The sequence below is a fragment of the Penicillium soppii genome (assembly GCF_028829465.1).
Source record: "Penicillium soppii strain IBT 18220 chromosome Unknown utg000004l, whole genome shotgun sequence".
Taxonomy (NCBI): domain Eukaryota; kingdom Fungi; phylum Ascomycota; class Eurotiomycetes; order Eurotiales; family Aspergillaceae; genus Penicillium; species Penicillium soppii.
The window spans coordinates 2,972,916-2,995,944 of record NW_026643234.1 but is presented as its reverse complement, the minus strand read 5'-3'; the positions used below and the strand labels follow the sequence as shown (position 1 = coordinate 2,995,944).

At 49.2% G+C, this 23,029-nt stretch overlaps 8 protein-coding genes across 8 annotated transcripts; 6 read left to right on the top strand and 2 right to left on the bottom strand.

Moving 5' to 3' along the window:
- Positions 1–100: 100 nt before the first annotated feature.
- On the top strand, positions 101–3,145 carry N7529_004524 (uncharacterized protein; the record flags this gene model as incomplete). Its single annotated transcript, XM_057240051.1, has 1 exon — positions 101–3,145. One exon carries the CDS (start codon positions 101–103, stop codon positions 3,143–3,145), a length of 3,045 nt encoding a protein of 1,014 aa, XP_057099346.1.
- Positions 3,146–4,424: 1,279 nt separating this feature from the next.
- On the top strand, positions 4,425–5,818 carry N7529_004523 (uncharacterized protein; the record flags this gene model as incomplete). Its single annotated transcript, XM_057240050.1, has 4 exons — positions 4,425–4,543; positions 4,592–4,678; positions 4,735–4,957; positions 5,009–5,818. 4 exons carry the CDS (start codon positions 4,425–4,427, stop codon positions 5,816–5,818), a joined length of 1,239 nt encoding a protein of 412 aa, XP_057099345.1.
- A 328-nt stretch (positions 5,819–6,146) lies between these two features.
- N7529_004522 (mitochondrial 37S ribosomal protein mS29) lies at positions 6,147–7,714 on the bottom strand (the record flags this gene model as incomplete). Its single annotated transcript, XM_057240049.1, has 2 exons — positions 6,147–7,000; positions 7,069–7,714. 2 exons carry the CDS (start codon positions 7,712–7,714, stop codon positions 6,147–6,149), a joined length of 1,500 nt encoding a protein of 499 aa, XP_057099344.1.
- A 264-nt stretch (positions 7,715–7,978) lies between these two features.
- On the top strand, positions 7,979–8,745 carry N7529_004521 (ribosome biogenesis protein RRS1; the record flags this gene model as incomplete). Its single annotated transcript, XM_057240048.1, has 2 exons — positions 7,979–8,040; positions 8,139–8,745. The coding sequence occupies 2 exons, from the start codon at positions 7,979–7,981 to the stop codon at positions 8,743–8,745; spliced, it is 669 nt and encodes a 222-aa protein (XP_057099343.1).
- Positions 8,746–9,710: 965 nt separating this feature from the next.
- N7529_004520 (uncharacterized protein) lies at positions 9,711–11,707 on the bottom strand (the record flags this gene model as incomplete). Its single annotated transcript, XM_057240047.1, has 2 exons — positions 9,711–11,125; positions 11,179–11,707. The coding sequence occupies 2 exons, from the start codon at positions 11,705–11,707 to the stop codon at positions 9,711–9,713; spliced, it is 1,944 nt and encodes a 647-aa protein (XP_057099342.1).
- A 2,628-nt stretch (positions 11,708–14,335) lies between these two features.
- N7529_004519 (Rab geranylgeranyltransferase subunit beta BET2) lies at positions 14,336–15,542 on the top strand (the record flags this gene model as incomplete). The annotated part of the gene is made up of 5 exons (XM_057240046.1): positions 14,336–14,431; positions 14,486–14,771; positions 14,823–15,271; positions 15,327–15,451; positions 15,500–15,542. The coding sequence occupies 5 exons, from the start codon at positions 14,336–14,338 to the stop codon at positions 15,540–15,542; spliced, it is 999 nt and encodes a 332-aa protein (XP_057099341.1).
- Positions 15,543–16,058: 516 nt separating this feature from the next.
- N7529_004518 (uncharacterized protein) lies at positions 16,059–17,795 on the top strand (the record flags this gene model as incomplete). The annotated part of the gene is made up of 1 exon (XM_057240045.1): positions 16,059–17,795. One exon carries the CDS (start codon positions 16,059–16,061, stop codon positions 17,793–17,795), a length of 1,737 nt encoding a protein of 578 aa, XP_057099340.1.
- Positions 17,796–19,101: 1,306 nt separating this feature from the next.
- msh3 (mismatch repair protein MSH3) lies at positions 19,102–22,578 on the top strand (the record flags this gene model as incomplete). The annotated part of the gene is made up of 3 exons (XM_057240044.1): positions 19,102–19,882; positions 19,940–21,033; positions 21,088–22,578. The coding sequence occupies 3 exons, from the start codon at positions 19,102–19,104 to the stop codon at positions 22,576–22,578; spliced, it is 3,366 nt and encodes a 1,121-aa protein (XP_057099339.1).
- Between the last annotated feature and the right edge of the window lie 451 nt (positions 22,579–23,029).

Genomic DNA, 23,029 nt, shown 5'->3' with positions numbered 1-23,029 from the left:
GACTGGATCAATCTCAAGTTCACCGATTGTCGTCCAACCTTTTTTTGATCGCCTGGTACTATACACAAGACAACCTTCTTCTATATCGATTTCTGAAATCATGGCTAAAGCAAAGGTGCCAGCCGGGACAGCCGAAGCAATTTACGCCCAGTTTCCCGGTCATTCTATTCTCTTGCCATCCAAACTTCCACCACGGCCATCCCTTTTCACCGAGATCAAGTTCGGCGAGCCCCTAACCGAAGACAACGCCTTTCTGGCCCGTAGATTCTGGGCAGAGCCTGATAATCATCTGAGGGCTGCCTGGCAGAATCACCGGAACCGACCTTATGAACGTGCAGCCGACGAGCAGCGCGATGCAGACCTGCATGTGTTAGCTCACAATGTCTACGAGCACCTGATGAGCCATCCATTTATTCCTGTATCGCGCGAGGATGCACAAGCCAATTATGCCAAGGAGGGCCTGGATCAGGTCTACAACGGTATACAGGGCTTGGATTCGATGCGGGAAAACGTCTTTGTGAATGGCCGCAACGTCCAAGACGAGACGCAATGGACGGTTGCATTGCTGAGAAACGAACTGGAAGTAAGAGGTCTTACTACGACTGGAAAAAAGCAAGATCTCCAAGAACGTCTCTGGCGGTATGAAGTTGATGAGCTTGTCGGGGTTGTGAGACAAAGCGACCTGTCCCGATGGGGCATCTCTCGTACAGCGCCGATACTCTCACCCGCGACGAATACCCAGTTGACGGCTCTTGACATGTATACCTCGGCCATTTATCTGAATCCGTACAACCCCACCTACTGGACAAGCCGTGCGTACTGTTATTATCAACAAGGCTTTTTCGACTTAGCCATTGGAGACGCCTATCGCTCTGACCTCCTCTGCGAAGTTTTGACAACGGCCACTCAACGAAACAAGCGGCCCGGCTTTTATACCAGGGTCTGGGATGCTATCCAAATGCACATGATGGCAGGATGCAGAATTCAAAGGGTCGCGACTACACCAGAGGTGACTCGAATGAGAAAGGCCAACGGCATCAACTACTTCATTCCAACGGTACTCAATGCCAACACTAACATCATCAGTCTGTGTCTGGCAGCAATGAACTGTTGGGATGATTTTGAACTTCTTTTGGAGCAACACGAGAGAAGGAACCTGCAATTCCGCGATATGGAGATTCCGAAGAAACGGAGTCAGGCGGTAGAGATTGTCTTAACAACAATGAAGCATCGAAAAATCAACCCCTCAGCGACTCACCCAACCCTTTATGGGCATGAATGGATGCAAGGATGCATTTCAGGTGCAGTGCGATATCCGTATCAACAAACAGACGTGAACCGCCAAGCCGGTCGATTCGTCGACTTGGTGAATGCAAACGTTTTTACCTCGAGTACAGATGCAAAAATGCCTGCCCATTTGTGCGAGGTGAGACCAGTTTTTGCAAAGGATGGAAGCCCCAATGGCTTGGGGGTCTTTGCTAGGGCGGCTATCCCCGCAGGCACTCTGTTCCATTACGAAGAGCCTGTCATCCGTGGACATCTCCACCCCAACATACTGGATGGAGATATGACAAATCTGCCCTCCAACGACCCACGATGTGAGAATTGTAAAGCGCCGATAGCTCGAGCCAATGTTAAACATATCCAGGATAATTGGGGTTACATACGAGGCCTTGTGCCGAATCCAAACGGAGCAAACCATCCTTTAAACTGCTGGTGTTTAAGCATGGTACACGCAGAAACTACGGGCATACGCAACGACATGCTTGCACCGCTGTTCTGTCATGATAATCACACAAAGCTACCTGGCACCTCTCGACGATGCAAGGAGATTGCTACTGAATTATATGCGTTCGAAGAGTTCAAAGACATTGAATGGGGCTGGCTACAAGACAGCATGCGAGCCAACATCAAATATTGGGGAGGCAAGGACTATTACACCGCACACCATGAAGAGCAGGGAACATTTCTGGGTCTACTGTTCAAGAGCGTGATGGAACTCACGCTTCATCGCCGTCAAGCTGATCCCAACCTTATGCCCCATGAGATCAATGAGTTACTCATTCTCCAAAGCGGAACCGATGCCGGCGAGCCCTGGCATGGAAGCTGGTTCCCATTTACCATGTCTGGCAATATCCGCGTGCCCTTTGATATCCTCCAAGCCCTTGGAGTGGACATTTTCCGAGATTTCTCATTCGACACTTGGACCCTTCAGCTCGTGCTGCGGAAACTACTGATCAACGCTGTACCTTGGAATCCAGATCGGCGAGGCAACAAGAATACGTTCACAGAACACGATGGTATAAAAGAACTGCCAAGCCAACAAAGACAAGATGAGACGAGAACTCTGGTTCACGCTTTCGATTTCACCAAGCCATCTATCACAGATCTCTACCTCTTCCCCGGACTAAGCATGTTCAACCATGCCTGTCGTAAAAGCGAGAATGCAAGCTGGGGGTATGACACCACGGTGCAAAACCGCGTCGTTGTCTTCGCAACTCAGGACATCGCGGCCAACACAGAGATTCGCATCCCGTACCAGCATAGATATTTCCCTGCTATGTACCCAGGCCAAGCCCCGCACCACGCTATGCGGCTGCTTGGAAAGGGTTGCAACTGCGACCAGTGCACAGCGACTGGTCCTGGCAGCAAGGCCGATGCGGGCCGCCGGAGGGTTGCCGAGCGTAAGGCTGCCGACCAGGCAAAAGCGCGGGCAGATTGGGCTGCAGCTAAACATGGACAAGCTGGTGGATCTGGTGCTGGTAGTGCTGGTGGTGTTGGCGGTGATGCAGCGGCTGATGCAGCGGCTGATGCACCAGGTTACGGAGATGATGACGGTGATGATACGGGCGATTATAACCCATCCAAAGACCCGACTTTTCGTCCGAAGGCCGCTCAGTATATTGCCCGTAACAAACCTTTGCAAAGCAGACGCGATCGTATGGCCAAAGGGGGCAGGAATGAGAAACTTACAGAGTTGGTGGCTTCGATTAATGCGAATCACCCTGAGTTTCAAATTAAGCAAAATTATAACGAACCAGAAGAAGTGCCATGGACTACGCGGGCAGCCAGAACTGTTGGTGATGGTAGCAATGAAGGTAACGATGGTGGTGACGGTGACATCGTTCTAAAGGATGCTAGTTAGGTGACTGGTTGATAGCACCCGTGCACAGAGAGAAATGGCAAGCATTGGGTTAAAGATGTGGCAAATCCTCTAAATATTCATTCACATATCATGCCACTATACTCCGTACGCTGTCCATGAGTTCTTCTATCCACCTGCCTTGGCGTCGTGTTTACAGAGCGTAGCGGGCCCTGGAGGTGAGTACTGGCTGTTTCTAGACTTTTTGGATTATACATTGCAGATGAGTTAATCTATAAGCTTGATTGAACTAGCTAACTAAAATAGGGGATCAATCCTACACAATGAAGTTCCTTCAACGCTATATACGCCTCTACCTATTTGAGCACCCAAGGTTGTATTCTAGGATCCTATTAACTATTGTGCTAACTTATAGAGTATAGGATATATAGCAGGTGGTACAATTCGAGGTTAAAATTATATAGTTCATTAACAGACATAGTATAATAGCTCTTATAAATATTTATTGGCCAACTACCTTCTGATACTTTATGCTAACACCTCCGATCCTCGTCGGATCAATGCGACAAGTCATAAACTACCCGAAAGGTAGCACCAGAGGTGGATTGAGATGAAATTAAGCGACGCCAGAACCACAGAAGATGTATGTGACCTGCAGGAATGGCTAGAGGAATGTTACTTCAATCATTCGGACAAGCTCTATTTCACCAAAGAGGATCTGCGAAGGTGTATAGCGGCCAAGGCTCAAATACGCGTTTTTTCCCCGCAGGGTTGTGCCTTGTTTTGGAAAGGTTTATAGGGGTCAAGATTAATGAATAGAGGCATGTTATAGAGAGGAATTGGTTTAGCTTCAGTAGAAAGGGAATATAGAGACATAAAATGAGATATAAAAAGAGAATATTAACTATTGTAGGGGAATTTTTACAATACAACAGCCTATAGTAAGGCACCTTCCAGTATCAATCAGAAGGGAACAGTTACATTTGACCCTTGGCACCTTCACAGAGGATCTCAAGTAACTAGGGCAGACTATTGGAAAGGTGTTGATGTTTGAGCCATCTTCAAGAGCATTGGCAAGAGAAATCCTTCGTTTAGGGACACATAGCTGAAACACGCAGCCAATGAATTTCCTCGAGCTATATAATGACTATGATCGGACTTAGGATTTAATTGTAAAGTCCATCTGAGTAGGAGTTGCAGATTAATAATTCACAATTAACCCCGCATATGACCTGACGAGTGGTGTATAAAAGCATCAATTTCTGCAATATTGTAAACATTGTACATTCTTCCTCAAAACATATTATACTCTGATCTCAAAATGTTTGCCCCAGCCAATGTCCCCAAGTCTCACCTCGGCCGCTACCGTCAGCTCGCTCCCACTGCCGCCGTTAGGGTTAGCCCACTATGCCTAGGCGCCATGAACTTTGGTGAAGGCTGGTACGTGTAGAAGTCCACTGCTTTGAACATAACTAAAGGGTAAAACAGGAAAGCAAGACTCGGTGAATGTTCTAAGGAAACGTCTTTCAAGATACTAGATACATACTACGACAACGGAGGCAACTTCATCGACACGTAAGTATAGCAATTGTTGCTGAATCTTGTTACAGAACCCCACTAACAAAGCGAAGAGCCAACAACTATCAATACGGAGACTCGGAGAAATACCTCGGTGAATGGATGGAAGCCCGTGGCGTGCGCGACCAGATCGTCCTCGCTACGAAGTATACCACCGGCTACCGGAGCAACGTCCCGTCTGAGATCCAAGCGAACTTCGTCGGCAACAATGCCAAAAGCTTAAAGCTGTCTCTTGAGGCCAGTCTGAAGAAGTTGCGGACCGATTACATCGATCTGGTATGTCCCAATCGACCTATCTGCTATGGGACAATAGGCAACGTTGTATAGCTCTTTACAACTAACAGATTGACCCAGCTCTACGTCCACTGGTGGGACTTCAGCACTTCTATCGAAGAGGTAATGACCTCCCTGAACCAGCTCGTCCTCTCGGGCAAAGTCCTCTACCTAGGCATCAGCGACACACCCGCCTGGGTCGTGACGAAAGCGAATCAATGTAAGCCTTCTCTCTCCCAGAGACCCCATAAAGACTCAATAAAAGACCCACTAACAACCCCAGATGCGCGTGATCACGGTCTCCGCCCATTCTCCGTCTACCAGGGCAAATGGAACGCCGCGGAGCGCGACTTCGAGCGCGACATCATCCCAATGGCTGCATCCGAAGGCATGGGTCTCGCGCCGTGGGCATCGCTCGGCGGCGGCAACTTCAAGAGTAGTACGCAGTGGGAGGAGATTTCGCAGTCTGGAAATAATCCCGGGCGCGGGACAGCAGCCACGAAGCGGGATATTGCTGTGTCGAAGGTTCTTGAGAGTGTTGCGCAGCGACACGGGACTGTGATTACGAGCGTTGCGCTCGCTTATGTGCTGCGCAAGGCGCCTTATGTGTCGCCTATTATTGGTGGGCGCAAGGTTGAGCATCTGGAGAGTAATATTCAGGCTCTTGGGCTTGAGTTGTCGGATGAGGATGTTAAGGAGATTGAGGGCGCTTATGAGTTTGATGTTGGGTTCCCGATGAATTTCTTGTTCCGGGGAGAAACCAAGGAGGCGCATCCTGCTAACTCGCAGTTCTTGAACTCGATTGCTAAGTTTGATTATCCTGATTTGGTGCGTGCTGTCAAACCTAAGGAATTGGATGCTTGAGCTGTTGAATCAGGGTCGGGTTCTTTATGAACTAAAATTGAAGGTCAATAGAAATAAGAACCTCACCAAATGAACAGGATAAGCGAAACCGATCATCTTAGTATGAACTGTATCGCACGAGAAAGAATTGAAGGTTGAATGGGTAACTTTTCCAAAATAAATCCATTATATGCATACAGACACAAGCAGACCAAGTGAGATTTGTAAAGTACATGGGTGAATAACACACAAGGAAACCCTCAGCATCCGATATACAGTATAGAACCCAAAGAACAAATTTGAAAGCCGGGGATAAAACAAGAGAAAGAAATGCAAGATAGCCTTAAACTTAGGCAGATGCAGAGCGAATACGACGGCCAAGCTTCTCCAGCTCGCCAATGATACCACCACCAGACAGGGTCCACCGGTCACTGACCCACTGGTCATTGATGACCTCGCGCAGAATACCGCTGCGGGCGAAGTACTCGAAGAAGCCACGGGCTTCGTCGCGGGTCAGGCCACCCAGAGTCTGCAACTCGACGGGACTGGCTGCCGTCTCATTGGGCTTGAGCAGGTCCATCACGCGCTCGTCGACGCCACTGTAGGCTGGGGGGTTGGGGTATTCTGACGAGGATGCGCTGATGCCGGCCTGGCGGGCGTTCAGACGGTCCAGGGCAATAGTGAGGGCCTTGGGGTTGGGGTTGTTCGAGGATGAGGTGGCGTATAGGAGGAGACCGCCGTTCTTCAGAGAATCGCCGTCCTTCAGCAATGACAGGAAGTGCTTGACGAAGATGAGGTCGTGGGCATGAATGTGCTTGTAGTCGGCGTTGCGGTAGGCAGTCTCGACCATCCAATGAGCCAGGCCGTCAACTGTAACGAGCATGGGAGGACGAGGCTTGAAGTCCTTCTCAAGTCCTGCGGCAGGAGTGGTGGCGGTGAGTTCAGTCCAGAGAGCCTGGAAGACTGGCCAAGAAATGGCAGGGTCGGTGAAACCAAGCTTGGCAAGGCCCTCGAGGGTCAAGCCAGGTTGCAGCCACTTCAAAGCAGGGTGCTTTTGGGAGACCTTGAGGTTGGCCAAGAGCTCCCGGTTGGCCTCGACAGTGCGAGTCAACAGAGTGGAGACCGCACCAGGCTGGAGGTATTGGACGGGTTCGGTTCCTTTAATTGCGGTATAGGCGGTATCACCGGACACGAGATCGCGGGCTATACAATTGATGGGTTAGTAGCTGGTCCGTTGTTGAAAATATGAATATGCGTTGCGCAGTACTTACCATCGGGAATGGTAATCACAGCCCACTTCTTCAAGAAGCCCATAGTCATAGCCTGGAGCAAATGCACCGTCTTGCCAGAGCCCTTGACACCAGTGATGATCTTCTTGACGACCTTGCCCTTCTGAGCATTTTCGCCGTCCCCAGAGATCTGCTCAAACAAACGAGCCATCTCAATAGTATCACGGCGGAGAACGGTTCCAGGGCGACGGAAGATCGACCAACCCTGCTTAGGCTGGAACGCTTGCACAGTTCTCAATTGATCGATGATAGGAACAGGCAACCCGAGAACAGTACCACGGAGACGGGAGTCAACCATAGTCTCGGGGGACATATCCACCATGCCCTCAATTTCAAGGGCATTGGGGTTGCTCAGGACAATGCGTTTCCGCAAAGCTTTGCGCTCACCCGGGGCCGCATTACGTGTACGCTCAACAACCTTCTTCTTCTTCTTTTTGATGCTAGCGGACTGTCTGTGCTTCATGGGAGTCAAGCTAGCTCCCTTCTTCTTGGCTGGTTGGGCATGTTGCACTGCGGTGGAATGGAAGGGGGCGCTCGAAATCCGGGGCGTTGCGGACGGCGGAGTGAGGAGTGCTCGCGGCGTTGGTCGAAGCCTCGAGAGGCAGTTCCAGCACCACGAGGAGGCCATTGTGGTTGTCAGGGGCACCGGCACGGCCAGTGATAGGACAACCAGTACTGGAATGAAAGGTGGGTGGGAATTGGGTAGATAGACAGTAGGTCAGTTCGCTCATAATAATTTGATGCGAATTCCGCCCACCCAAGAGAAAAAGGCGGTATACCACCTTAGTCATGGCAGAAAAAAGCGGCTTTGATACTGATAACCAAACTTTTTTTTCTCTTGGTTTGATATTCACTTTGAACATCAACTGTCTACCACAATTGTAGTATCGTGATGTCTGATACCGAGATGGGTAACACCGCGCCCGCTGCGGCTGCGTCCAAGACCGAGAGACTGTAAGTTTACTCTCCCAAATTTGATATCGGATGAAAAAACATCAAGACCCCCAAAAAACCCCGAAAAAAACCTCAAATAGCTAACATCTCGCCCCCAGTCCCATTACCGTCTCCAAGCCCACCCCGTACACATTCGACCTGGGCCACCTGCTAGTCAACGACCCCAACCCACTGGAGCTTGACCCCAACGAGACGCTAAACAACTCACTGAAAGCGACAGCCCGCGATGGCGTGCAAGTTCTTCTCAACCAACTCCTGACAACCTGCGAAATCAAAACCTCCGTGTCCGACGGTGTTCTCCTGACCCTCCCCGCCCCCAACATCCACCTCCCTCGGCACAAGCCCCTGCCGACCCCGAAGGCGCCCACGAAATGGGAGCTGTTCGCGCGCAAGAAGGGTATTGGCAAGTTCAGCCAGAAGCCCGGTGCTGCCGGCAACGACAAGGAGCGCCGCAAGAAGCTGCAATACGACGAGGCGACCGGCGAGTGGCTCCCTCGCTGGGGATACAAGGGCAAGAACAAGGACGACGAGAACCAGTGGCTTGTTGAGGTCGATGAGAAGAAGTGGAAGAAGGAAGCGGAAGCTAATGCTCAGGGATCTTCTATCCGCGGTATGTCGCGTACTGAGCGTAAGGAGCGCATCAAGCGCAATGAGCGTAAGCAGCGCTCTAATGAGAAGAGGTCGAACCCTGCTCGGGCGAAGTGAGGACTTGGGCGATGGATTGATTTGTCTCTTTCTACTGCTTCTTACTCGGCCTTTGGCTTTACTTTTTCTGGCGTTGGGGTTGGGAGTCGAATGGACTTTTTCATGTATTGTGGACGAAAAGTGGCTCTTTAGCATCTTTCAAGGTCTTTTGATATCTTTTGTATCCTGGGTTTGAGTGCAAGACTCGAATCGTAAAGGACTTTCAATTTGTACATGACATACCGTGATTCACCAAAAGCATTTTTATTGCATCTATCACTACTCGAACGGCTCCTGTACTCTGATCTGCTGAGGTTATGCGTAAACCATTGTAACAAAGTATTCCAGATAATCGAGCCGAAAAAAAAATGCCTTCCCATTTATATTGTACAAATCCTCACGAGGAAAACGCCAGTCAAGCTAAAAAGAATAAATAGCAGCCGCCATTGCGAACCGAATGGACAAGAGACAAAAAATAAGACAAGCATGAAAATCAATGTCAACCGCAGAGGGGAATCTGTAGATGTCGCAATATCAAGTAAAGCATGAAACAGGATGTGCTGCGCTTCCAAAGAGAATAAAAGAAAAAGCGACTATAAATCGGAGAGAGAGAGATGGATATAGGTAGAGAGGGCGTAAGGGGATCGAGAGAGCACAATGACATATGTAGGAACGGCCGGCCGCCATTCGACAATGTCGTAGATACCAAGAGAAAGAAGTATGCACAGATGGAAGAAGGATGATCGGAGACCTGAGCTGAGACACCAAATATGCACTCTGATGCGATCAAATGATGGAAAGGGCGATGAAAGATACCCAGCCAGTAAAGGTATCAAATAAAAACGGTAAAAGGGAGGAAATGCAACCGCAAACCAAGTCGTCTGATTTTATCTGTACCTGCAGATACGACCAAACACGGACCAGCCGAATTGAAAACCAATCACAAGCAGAGATCCTGGTATCCAAGGGGAGACTCAGGATCGATTTCAGATTTTGATAGGGGATAGGGGAGGACCCAATTCAGGGAGCTGGGAGACACTGCGAGCATGCGCCGTCTCGATATTCTTCGGTGGAGCTTTTCGGATGCGCGAGGGCGCCGGGCGGGGAGTTTCTTCATCGGCGCTGCTGCTGGAAGACGAGATAGCGCGCTCATGACTGGCAGAAGATTGCTGGTTCTCCTTGGTAGCTTCCTGGTGCTGTTCCTGTTCCTGTCTCTGTTCCTCCGACAATTTCTGGTCACGCTCGTCCATCTTCTTTTCGATCTCGAGGTACTCCTTCTCTGTCCAACATCCCTGCCAGCAGTTCTTCCAGTCACAGACCAGGAACTGGAAGCAGAAGGCGTCGATTTTCATGCAGGGCTGGAAGCAGATGCACAGATTGCGGTAGTCCATTTTGTTCTGATCGACGTAGGAGTGGAGAAGGTTGAGATGGCAGGTGATGGCGAAGAGGAGGTAGTAGTGATAGGGAGGTAGTTTTGAGAGTTCGTCCTTCAGAAGCTGTGGCGCTGTCGTGGCGCCTGCGCACTTCTGGGCAATCATCGCTTGCGTTGCCTTGGGGAAGAGCTCGTCTGGTAGTTCTCGTAGCCATGCTTTGAAGAGAGACCCAATTGTGTTGATGTCATATAGATCCGGGACTTCGAAAAGATCGATGTCGAGTTCTGTGTCGAAGCGTCGTTGCCAATGCTTAACTTCTCTACCACTACCGGGTACTCGATAGAGACCTTCTTCCTCGCAGCCCTTGAAGTTCAAATAATCAATAGAGCGGTATGGCAAGGCAGGCATCCAAAATTCGGTTTTGTCACGGCAATTTTCCAACTTCTTCGCAATGCGAGTCTTGCGCGCTTGTTCGATAAGGGGAAGGTTAATCACCGAGCATGTGTAAGAGTCATCGGTGATTAATTCTCGCTCATTGGTGCTGCCGCTGCGAGTAATTTTGCCAAAGAAGCCCTTTCCAGCCTTGCCAATTCGGTCTGCAGCTCCGCTTGAAGATGACTTGAGGTTGCTGAAGATAGCGGCAGAGGCGCCGGAAACTTGACTCAGTGAGCCAGATGCAACCATGTTGCCGTGGCTGCGCTCTCTACGCAAAGAAATGGCGTCTGCTTGGCGCTCAGGTGGCTGCAAGCCTGCTCCTCGACTCACGTTGCGCTCGGGTCGCAAGTTCGTTGAGCGAGGTGGATTTGTTGTGGCGCCTTGATTGAACTCGTCCAGCTTGGCTAGACCGGTGGATGGTCGTCGGCCCGGTGCTCTATTCCCGGATGATTCGTCGACTCGGATGGAGCGAGATCGAGTGAGAAGGTTCGCGAATCGCATAGTTTTCTTAGGCGCGGCAGAGTCTAGATCTGTACCGACTTTCTTCGTACCTGGTTGATGTTGATGCGAGCTCTTGTTGACTGAGTGTCCATCTGTAGATTAATTGTTAGATAAAATAGAAGCGAGCGCTGGGATAAATGCTCACTCGTCCTTTCAGTCTCATTTGATTGAGCAAGCGCCCCCAAAAGATCGGGTGTTGACTCATATGTCTTAGTAGTCATTGGTATCCTGCGCTCTCTGGAGCTGCCTCTGCTTTTGGGAGGCTCAGTCGAATTCTCCGAGCTGTCGGAGCGCTGTGATTTATGTAACGTTCTAGGTGCTTTGAGGGTACCGAAGAATGATTTATCCCGCGTGTGTTTTGAGTCTTTGGGAGAAGGAAAATGTTGAGGAATGGCCGTGATACCGGGCGTTGGAGGCCCGGCGGGGGCTGTGTGCGGAGAGAGTGAGAAGGTTGGGCTGGTAGCCTTGTTTGAGTCTTGCGTGACAGGACGAATGGTTGCGCCTTTGAAGAGCGGAGAGCTGGAGGCTGACTTGGGCGAGCGAGGCGTCTGGGGACTCGGACCGTCCGAACTCTGGTCATTCGGTGTCAGAGGCGATGAGATCTTATCCTTCTTCGACTCCATCCTGAATGAGCTCAGGTCGAGATTGGGCACAGTCGACGCTCGATTTGGCATGTTGGACGATTGAGGAACCAGAACTGTATGCGAAGGCTCAGGATCAAGGTTGTGGGGGGTTCTAGACCCGTAGATTCAGATGAAATGATCCTTGGGCTGGCGGTTGCACTTCAGCGCCGAATGCAAGTCACCTATGCGGCTGAGGTGTTTGTACCAGGATCAATGGGCGCGGCTCGAGGTCCGTGTAGCGATTCGCTCGGGGGTGAGAATGACGCCTCGAATGCGCTTACGTTCAGGGTATTGAATCAAGGTATGGAAACGGGATCTGGAGCGCCAGATATACTAGTCAGCAAAATCAAAAACATGTGAAAGAAGAGCCAAAAAAAGACAGGTGAGACCGCATGTGGTGACATATGCAGGCAAATTCCGAGTTGAAAGAAGCCACTTTCTTTGACAGGACAAGGCCAGGAACAAGATCGCATAGACAATGGACAGGTTATCTGCCTCGTTCAGCTGATCACTCACCATTAATCCTCATATTATGGTTTCAATGTTTCCACCGCTCGTGAGACCAAGAGGTTGTTCAAGTTCACCCCCTCTTTTGGGCGCTTCGGGGATCGGCAGGGCGGAAGGGCAGACAGGAGTTGTGTGGATCAAGGTCAAACAAAATATGTAGAGAAATTACTAAATAACATAAATAGCAGGCGTTGAAGAAGAATTTCCAAGGCGTGTACACAGAGAAAGGGAAAAAAAAGTTGAGTGAACTCCTAATAGACTTAGCGGTACACACTAGTCTAGGGTAGAAGAGAAGAGCATACCAAATAGTGATTCAAGCCACACTAGCCTTTTTTTTGAGAGAGAGAGAAAAATAATAGGCTTCTTTTTTTTCCATTATATTTTTAAGGCTAGTTTCTTTTAATATAATATCAAAGCATTATCCGTGGGAGAACATGAAACATTATAAGATCTATACATAATGTACCCAAGATTGTAGGATAAAGATGAGGGGGACAGAAAAACAATGGTGAGGATCATCAACAGTTAATTTCCCTTTAGCATATCTGATTCCCCTGAAGGGATGAAATGTCATTGAGAACCAAGGGACACCGTGACGTGGATCTGACGGTGGGTAAACATCATGCTTATTGCGTTGTATGTGCGTTGTAGTTGTGATGTGAAATTTGTTAAAAAAAAATATAAATCTATTATAGACATTGCAAGTGCACATATCAATCAATTAGGCCTATTTCAACGTGTAATTTGCAAATTGACGAGAATCAATTTCAGTTGTCCATCATGCATACCTAGATACCACGTACAAAGGACATGATAAACGTTGGAAGATCAAGGCTGTGTAAATGATCAGAGGCCCCTCCACTTTTGTAGGTCAGAGCCATTGGGTCTGGCAGCTGGAGCCACGGGCGGGATGATGTGCTTGCCTTACGTTGCAGTCGGTCTAGGATTCTATTGGTGGATCGGAACTTGAGTGCCTGGCTTCCTGATAACAACCCATGGTAAGGAGCACGATTGTTTATAATAATTTTATGATGACAGCATTTATAAAGGTTATTGGAGTATAGAGCAAGTTGTAGATGTATGTAAATATCTCTGTAGATCCAATAGGCTTTACCATGTCTACTGGTTTTATACATTCAAGCAAGATGTTTACTATTTACCCGATTAGATACCTTCGAAGGATCAGGGGTAAGCTGCAACTAGTTAAATACACAGAATTTGTCGTGAATCCACTTTTTTTTCCTAAATTAAATTAGCCTGGGTTTCGGGTCAACCCATATTCGACCCGGTAAAGAATCAGAATGATCCAATATCACCGACTTGACCATGGATCCCTCTTATGGTGGGGTTTTTTTTGTTTCAGAGACCATTCATCAACCTTGGAATTGTGCTACGGTGTGCAATTATTGTTGTTTGTCTTATAATATTTTGTATGACATGGGAAGACTCGGAGCTACAACGCTGAAAATCCTCCGGGGCACACTAGCCCCCAAGGTTAGACGATTTGCGTGGATTTGCGCGTGGGTTGAAAAGAAACCCCCACTGTGGTCCTCGGGTAAAGGTGAATAATGGATAGATGAAAAAAACCGTTGAATCTACACAATGTGGTAAATTGAAATATGATCACCCTATGCAGTACAACATAAACAATCATGCAAAGTGATAACAATTTCCACTAATTGATATTGTAGTTCATAGCGTTTTCCACACCGCAAGCCTTCCTGCATGCACACGAGGTTCCATCCATTCTGAAACATGGCTGGGGATGTCAAACTAGCGCCTCGGGGATGACAGTGCTTTGTGCACGGATGTTGATATTTTTGTTCACCCAATCAGCAGGATTTCTACCGAGTGGTAAACGCTAAATGGTCAACCTATAGCCTATAAATAATAATTTATATTGCCGAGTCCGGCTTTAGGGCAGTTGATCACTCACGTGAGCGGTCAAATCACAAAAACCATGACACACTAAACCGGATTCTCTCTCATCCTAACATAACTCCAGGGCTAGCGCATAAGCCACAATTTGTGCTTGGACACATCGTGAACACTAATCATGAGCTGAATGAATCTCACCGCCCTTGCTACTAATAGTTTCAGTTTCTCAGATCTTTGATCTACTAACACAACCAATCACCACTCTCCTTCTTGTGCCACCTCCATCATTTAAAAATGGCACTAGTATCTGGCCCTGGTAGAGCTGGAGGCCCCGCAGACACCGAACTTCATACTTCGAAGCATGTGACTTACATTAAGAACCTGGACACAGTGCGTGCTTCTTGACAAATCGGCTGAACATCGTCTGATGGTTGACGAATATAGAGGAAAGATGAACTAGAATATTGGCTGACCGAACACCTTCGATTGAATGGTGTTTACTGGGGTTTAACAGCCCTGCATATCCTGGGTCACCCAGATACACTGCCGCGAGACGAGACCATCAACTTCGTTCTCTCCTGCCAAAGTGATAATGGTGGCTTCGGTGCTGCTCCCGGCCATGATGCTCACATGCTTTACACCGTCTCGGCGGTTCAAATCTTGGTCACTATCGATGCTGTCGATGAACTTGAGAAGCAAGGCCGAGGTGGCAAGGAGAAAGTTGGGTCTTGTACGCCGTTTCCTCACTTTCAAGATTAATTGTCCTACTAAACTATCACAGTCATTGCAAGCCTTCAGAACGCAGATGGTTCTTTCATGGGAGACCAGTGGGGTGAAACTGATACCCGATTCTTATATGGTGCCCTCAATGCGCTGTCGTTGTTGCGTTTGATGGACTTGGTTGATGTACCCAAGGCCGTCACTCACGTCCAAAGCTGTGAAAATCTAGATGGTGCTTATGGTATCCGCCCTGGTGCTGAGTCCCATGCTGGCCAGGTGTTTACCTGTATTGGTGCATTAGCCATTGCTGGTCGCATGGATCTCGTGAACAAGGATCGCCTTGGAGCTTGGCTCAGTGAACGTCAGATAGAAAGTGGTGGCTTTAATGGCCGACCAGAAAAGCTCGCTGATGCGTGTTATACCTGGTGGGTGGGATCTAGTCTTGCTATGATTGATCGCCTCCATTGGATCGATGGGAAGAAGCTTGCAGCTTTTGTCCTACAATGCCAGGTTAGTTGATATCGTTATCTTATATTGGTAGGGCCCTTGTTAATACTTCTGCTAGGATCCTGATTCTGGTGGCTTTGCAGACCGCCCCGGCAATATGGTTGATGTCTATCACACTCATTTCAGCCTTGCAGGGTTGAGTTTATTAAAGTTTGATGGTCTGGAAGAGATCGATCCTGTTTAGTGAGTAGTCTTTCAGTGATCCTTTATATAACCTGCTAACCTTTCTAGTTGTATGCCCAAGTCAATTACAACCAAATGCCTTGCAGGATGATTTATCAGTTGATACTGAGCTGTAATACCCAATTCTTCTGGAGAACACTCCCGCAATCTAATAACCCGTGAGCGTTCTCTTCCCATGGACCACGGGGTACAATGCGGGAGGAGAATGATGTCCACTTTGACTTATTCCGCTTCATATCCTCCCACAATGGCCGAAGAGCTGTTAAGACATCGTGGCACATATCAACCTCTGAATACTTGAATGAATGATGAATGAATGAATGCAAGTATTATTCCTGAATTGAAGTTCCAATAATCCCGTGACTATTCGGCGATTTCGGGACCGCATGGATAGCGCTTTCCTTGTAGTGAGAACGATAAAGAACGATAACTATAGGCAAGAACCACCAGTTCTGTTGATGTCAACAAACCAACTCCCCGCCTTTCTATTCCCTTCATCTCATCATCGTTCCTTCGCCTTCACCCAAGGCCATTCTTCCTTCGATAATTGGGTCCTTTTGCCCCTACCTTTTGTACCTCGTTCCGTTTGTGCATTTCTTCTTGGACCATGGACGAACCCGACCTCCAGTGCATCATCTGCACTAAGCGACCTCAATTCTGTGACCTGTCTCACCTACTGACCCATGTGGCCTCCAAAGCTCATCTGGCCAGTCAATTCGGCCTGAAGGTCCGCAGCACCGCAAACCCCAAAGCAGCCGAGCTGTTGAAACGATACGATGACTGGTACGAAGCTCATAACCTCGGTCCACTGCTGTCCCTTCGCCTGCATTCCAAGGAACAACGCAAGAAGAGAAAGTCAGAGGAGAAGACTCCAAATGTTTCCAAAAGCCAACCCAGAATCAAACAAGAATCCACCTTGGAGCCAGTTGGCTTCAGCACTCCTGCCGCCCTTCCGGTTTCTGATTGTATCGATCCACGCTTGGCTGGTACATACAATAGCCAACAGAAGAAAGATGCAGACTCTCCTGCTACACCAATCCGCTGGACTGCTGTGAACAGCAATGAGAGAACTCGCACAGGGCCAATCCTCCGGTCGGTGCGAACATCTATGGACCAACACTCGACTGAGACTTTCCCGCCCAACGGATCTGAATTGGGAAACAACAAGCTTTCGGTGTACCCTGTGACGCCAGTACAGCCCCGACGCAAGAGGAAGGCCGACGATATGGACTGGGCTATGGGTCAGGAGACCCCAAACCCCTCCATCGACTCTGCTGATCGCACTCGGTCATCGGGCATAACTGGATCTCGGGCAGAGGAAATTGCAAGACTCAAAGGCGTTCTTTGGCCCGGCATGGATTGTTTTGATGCAGCCACTGAGGCTATGCGTCGCCGGCGCAATCAGAAAAAGGATGGCACTGTGCTAAAGCAGATGGAAATCACATCTATGATCATTGAGCCTAGCGAGCTGATCTTCTCTCCCTCGGGCAAATTTCTCAAAGAACGTGTGATCACTGGCAATGTCGAGGAGGACACCCCATTAAAGGGAGAAACCCCGGTTCCTCGCCGGCGCCAAGCTCGCCCCCGGGTTCCGCTGGCTCGTGCTGATCCTAACGTGCCTCGCGCTGCGGACAGAAAGCGACAGAGATCTGCTGTATTCAATCGACGCAAAATTACTAGCGAGGTTTCAATTAAGGAAGACTACAAATCACCCCGTCGTTCTCGCCGTGTGGCAGATCCCATCCCAACTCACGCTAGCTATGATGGGGAATTCGAGATGTCTGTCAACACATTTGGGGAGCGAGCGAGGGGTGGCTTCAACGTGTTTGCTGATGGCGAGGGAGGCAAACACACTTACCTGGGCCAGGACATGGAATCGAAGGGACAATTTGGCACGTTGACTCCCACCCGCCTACTCTTAGACAACAAGTCAAATGCTTCTGGAATTCGTGCCTCGAAGGCTACGCATACATCAGCTAACAAGGAGAACATCGAGCCTATTTTGAATGCTCAGGGCAGAATTGGCTTTGGCCTTGGTCCACACGGCTGGTACTCTCCATTCGCCAAGCGCACTGGCCCTGATGAACTCGGCACTCTGTACTTTGATGAGCCGTCTTTGCTTGGACTCAGCGGTCCTTTTAATGGCAATCTCAAGTCTGGATACCGATCCAACCCTTTGTTTGCTCCCAAGCCCCCGGCCTATGACAACCCGTTCAAGCAGGAGGATAATGAAGCAAACCACGATGGATGGTCGTCAATCCTGAAAGCTCCTGCATCTGAGGAGACAATTTCGGAGGAGAATTTGGAATTTCCCGGGCTTTATCAGGTTACTTGCGCCGACTAATCAACCCCATTATTGACCCCGTTTCAACCAGACCTTCTCGCCCGCTACCTTTTTCATAATTACTTCCTGTTTGAATCCTGATGTCTCTCCGGACCCGAATGACGTGATACCATACACCTTTTCCGAATTGACTGCCGATACCAAGCGACTCGAAACTGAAGACTGAGACCATGCAAGCTGTGAAAATGGTAGCTTTACCATGATTTCTCCTCGAAACGACGACAGAGTTTCTATCCAGACCAAGGCTCATTACCCTTTTGTATCAAGGGTGGTCATTCACATGTTGTTGATTTGTAGTTCTCATCCCAGTTGGGCTGTTTGATATGCTGTACACTATCATGATTAGCCAGTATTCATAATATGAACACCTCGCACTACCAAGGTTTTCCATTTGCCCCTACCTATTTGCTATATGCAGGCAGTATAGTCACAGATAGAGCTCTATTTTGATATCAACTTGTTTCAAGGGCCACACTAGCCAGTATTTTGATCTCCCTCTTAAGACTCTGCTTATTGAAAGTCCCACTTGACGATGTCCACTTTTCGAATCGTATTTTGAGCTCACTTTAGTAATCCTCTTACATTGCTTCTTGATACAGAGCAAAGCATCGACAGCCCCTCTATCGACCAGTTAGCACTTTTGGTTCCAATTCTCCCGCCGAAATGTCTTCAGAGGTTGTCTCTCATCCATAAACTGCATCGCAGGCCAAAAGCTCGTCTTCTTCTATGTCTTTTCCGTAGCCTACAGGTCTTTTTATTTGCTTTGATAGAAATGATGGTCTTTTTCTTCTGTTCACTTGCTAAATGAGGAATTGTTTATCCGGGGACGGATTGAAGGTCCTCGTGTCTCTCATTGGGGATTGTTGACGGATATACGAGGTAGAAATTATATAGATGGCACGAGTCACTTGCAATTTAGTGCATGAAGACCAACAAAGCGAGGTGCATTGTCGGTATCAATACTTACAGATTGGAGTTTAATTAATGCCTAGACTGCCTTTTTTCAGGTCAATACCAAAATAATTCAAGGATGGAGGGAACTAGGCGATTGTGACCTCTCACCACGGGTGAAACAAATTGCTGAGTCAGAATCCATTAACGCCTCAGCGCGTTCTGTACGCGTCGAGATTCGAGCAAATTGAGAAACTTCACAGTAAAGCATTTTCCATTCTCAAAAAGCAAAGCTGAAATGGGACATGATTTGTATTGAGCTTAATCAAATTCTATCACCTCCATAGCCTCAGAATCAGACGTCCCACCCTATTGCCGCTACCACACTTGCGGCGGGAGCAATTCCCTTCTCAAAATGGCGCCTCATTCCTCGCAATCATCTGCCCCCTCGTCATCTATGAAGCGAAAGCAAGCGACAATATCAAGCTTCTTCACCCAAAAACCCGCCTCAACCGCGCTGAAGGACTCCGAAGCCACCCCGGCCAAAACACCCAAGAAGCGACAAGCTTCACCAATCGAGAAGACGAACGAGGCCCAGCAGGAAAATACGGCCCCAGCTGGGGTTGACGAGGATGATGAGGATATTATGCCACCGGCCCCAAAGCGGGCGAAGACGACCGACACAGACGCAGAAGAGCCAATTCGAGTTGCGGCAAGTATGCCTTTCGAACACCCGTCCCAGTCGAGCAGCCAACGCACCGACATCTATAAATTCCAAAGCTCCGCTACCGTTGCTCCAGCCCCCACAGAGAATAAAGATCCGGAGCAAGAAAAGCGAAGGAAAGAGAAGGAGAACCTACACAAGCAGTTCGTTCAGAAGCTCGGCGGAACGGACTGTCAAGTCGGGATTGGAAGAACTGTAGTGAACGATGTCGCAAACGTCGAGGCTGAGGATGCAGAGGCAGAGGAAGATGATGAACCTCCACCTCCCCCAACTAAAGGCAAGGGCGCCAAGAAGGCCACAAGCAAACTCACGCCCATGGAGAAACAGGTCATTGAGATCAAACGCCAGAATATGAATACAGTGCTGGTGATTGAGGTCGGATACAAGTTCCGGTTCTTTGGAGAAGACGCACGCATTGCAGCGAAGGAACTAGGCATTGTGTGCATCCCGGGCAAATTCAGATTCGACGAACGTAAGTGCACCTGCAGACCTGTATATTGGGTATTCCCATACTAATAATCTTTTGCAGATCCCTCAGAAGCACACATTGGACGTTTTGCTTCAGCTAGCATCCCGGTGCATCGATTGCATGTACATGTGAAGCGACTCGTTACTGCCGGTCACAAGGTCGGCGTGGTGCGCCAGATTGAGACGGCGGCACTCAAGGCTGCTGGCGACAACCGCAATGCGCCGTTTGTGCGCAAGTTGACCAACTTATACACCAAAGGAACCTATATCGATGACGCCGAGGGCCTTGAGGGTCCTGCTCCGGCGGCCGGAGGCGCCTCACCTGCCACGGGGTACATGCTCTGCATGACGGAGTCCAGTGGTAAGGGTCACGGAAATGATGAGAGAGTCCACGTCGGGATAGTAGCTGTGCAGCCGGCTACTGGTGATGTTATCTACGATGATTTTGAGGATGGATTCATGCGGAGCGAGATCGAGACACGATTATTACACATCGCTCCCTGTGAAATCTTGATTGTCGGAGAGATGTCTCGAGCAAGCGAAAAGCTCGTCCAGCATCTGTCTGGCAGCAAAATGAATGTATTCGGGGATGCCGTGCGTCTCGAACGTGCTCAGAAACAGAAGACTTCTGCTGCCGAGGCACACAGCCATGTATCGGGATTCTACGCAGGAAAGATGAAAGCAACGAGCACCGAAGAGGATGCCCAAGCCGCAAAGCTCCTTCAAAATGTTCTTGGTCTCCCGGAGCAAGTGACTATCTGCCTCTCTGCTATGATCGAGCATATGACCGAGTATGGGCTGGAACATGTGTTTGACCTCACGAAATACTTCCAGCCTTTCTCTGCTCGCTCACATATGCTTTTAAACGGGAACACGCTGGTCAGCCTGGAGATTTACCAAAACCAGACTGATCATTCGGCAAAGGGCAGCTTGTTCTGGACTTTGGATCGAACCAAAACCCGTTTCGGACAGCGTATGCTGCGGCAATGGGTTGGGCGGCCTTTGCTTGACAAGGCGCGCCTTGAGGAACGGACAAATGCCGTCGAAGAGCTTTGTGATCCTGCTCGGGCGGGTCCTGTAGAAAGAGTTCAACGTCTTCTAAGTAAAGTCAAGAGCGACTTGGAGAAGAACTTGATTCGCATTTACTACGGAAAGGTAAGAGGTCATATTGTGTGTTCAATGCTGTATTTTGACTGATTTGGGATACAGTGCACGCGGCCTGAACTTCTCACTGTGCTTCAAGCCATGCAGATGATTGCAATGGAATTTGCAGATATCAAGTCGCCCGCTCATACTGGCTTTGAATCATCGCTAGTGAGCGAGGCTATTGCATCTTTGCCAACGATTCGAAAGGACATTGTTCAGTTTTTAGACAAGATCAACATGCATGCCGCCCGTACTAACGATAAGTACACCTTCTTCCGTGAAGCAGAAGAAACAGAAGAGATCGGCGAAAATAAGCTCCAAATCGGAAGCATCGAGCACAGCCTTTTAGAACATCGCAATGAGGCGGCTTCGACCATTGGGAGAGGCAAAATCGAGTACTCCACAGTTTCAGGCATTGAATATCTGATCGAAATCGAGAACAACTCACCGGCATTGAAACGCGTACCGGCATCGTGGATCAAAGTCAGTGGCACAAAAAGGGTATCACGTTTCCACACACCAGAAGTCATCCGGCTCGTTCGCGAGCGTGACCAACACAAAGAAGCACTAGCAGCAGCTTGCGACCAAGCATTTGCAGCTCTATTGGCCGAAATCGCGGCCCAGTACCAAACCCTCCGGGATTGCGTCCAGTCCCTCGCAACACTTGACTGTCTCTTGTCTCTCGCAGAAATAGCCCAACAACCTGGCTACGTCAAGCCCGTGTACACAGAGGAAGCAGGCCTTCACATCGAACAAGGCCGCCATCCAATGGTAGAGCAACTCCTCACAGACGCATACGTACCCAACGACACGAACCTCCAACACGGCGGGACGCGCGCCCTCCTCGTCACAGGCCCAAACATGGGCGGCAAATCCAGCTACGTGCGACAGGTAGCACTGATCGCAATCATGGGCCAGATTGGATCCTACGTCCCCGCAGCATCAGCGCGACTGGGTCTGTTAGACGCGGTGTTCACCCGCATGGGTGCATTCGACAACATGCTCGCCGGCGAATCAACGTTCATGGTCGAGCTCTCCGAAACAGCAGATATCCTCAAGCAAGCAACACCGCGGTCCCTGGTTATCCTCGACGAGCTGGGCCGTGGTACGTCGACGCACGACGGCGTCGCTATCGCGCAGGCCGTTCTCGACTATATGGTTCGATCGATAGGGTCCCTCACCTTGTTTATCACCCACTATCAGCATCTCTCGCGGATGGTACAGTCCTTCCCAGACCAAGCTCTCCGTAATGTTCATATGCGGTTCACCGAGACGGGGAGCGAGGTTAAGGACGGAGAGGAGGAGATTACTTTCCTCTACGAGGTAGCCGAAGGTGTTGCACATCGCAGTTATGGGTTGAATGTTGCGCGGCTGGCAAATCTGCCCTCGGCTGTCATTGACGTTGCTCGTCAGAAGAGTACTGAGCTGGAGGAGTCTATTCGCCGGAAACGGTTGACTGGGCTTGTTGGTGCTGTTGGTCGTGTCCTTGGGCCTGCGGAGTTGGCTAGTGATGGGCTGTTTGATAGGCTTGTGGCTAGTGCCGAGCAGCTGTAGTTCTGATTTGCAATTATGCAGGGCATTGCCGCACTGTACAGTAACATTTGCATTGAGCGTTCCTGGGTTATCGTTGATAAATCTTGAATCAACCTTCAGAGTTCATATGATTACATAGATCACATATCCGTCTAATGTTCAGAGACACACTGATCAATTCCAGACGGGTAAGGTACCCCTCAAGCCATACAAACTACAATATTCTAGAAGCTCTACAAACGCCCTCGAGACCCCCGACAAGGCTGAACCGGAAGTTTTCAAATGTTTTTGGATTCCATTGTTCTTTTGTCAACCAGGCCCAGGTTCGAATCGGCGTTTTGTTTCTAAGTACCAGAGAGAGATCCAATACGAGGAAAAAGAAGGAAACAACATCACAACCTCGTTTGTCGTATTGAGCCCATGCGTGTATGTAGTAAAACAGCAAAGCCCAAACCAGCCCTCGCGCAAGAAC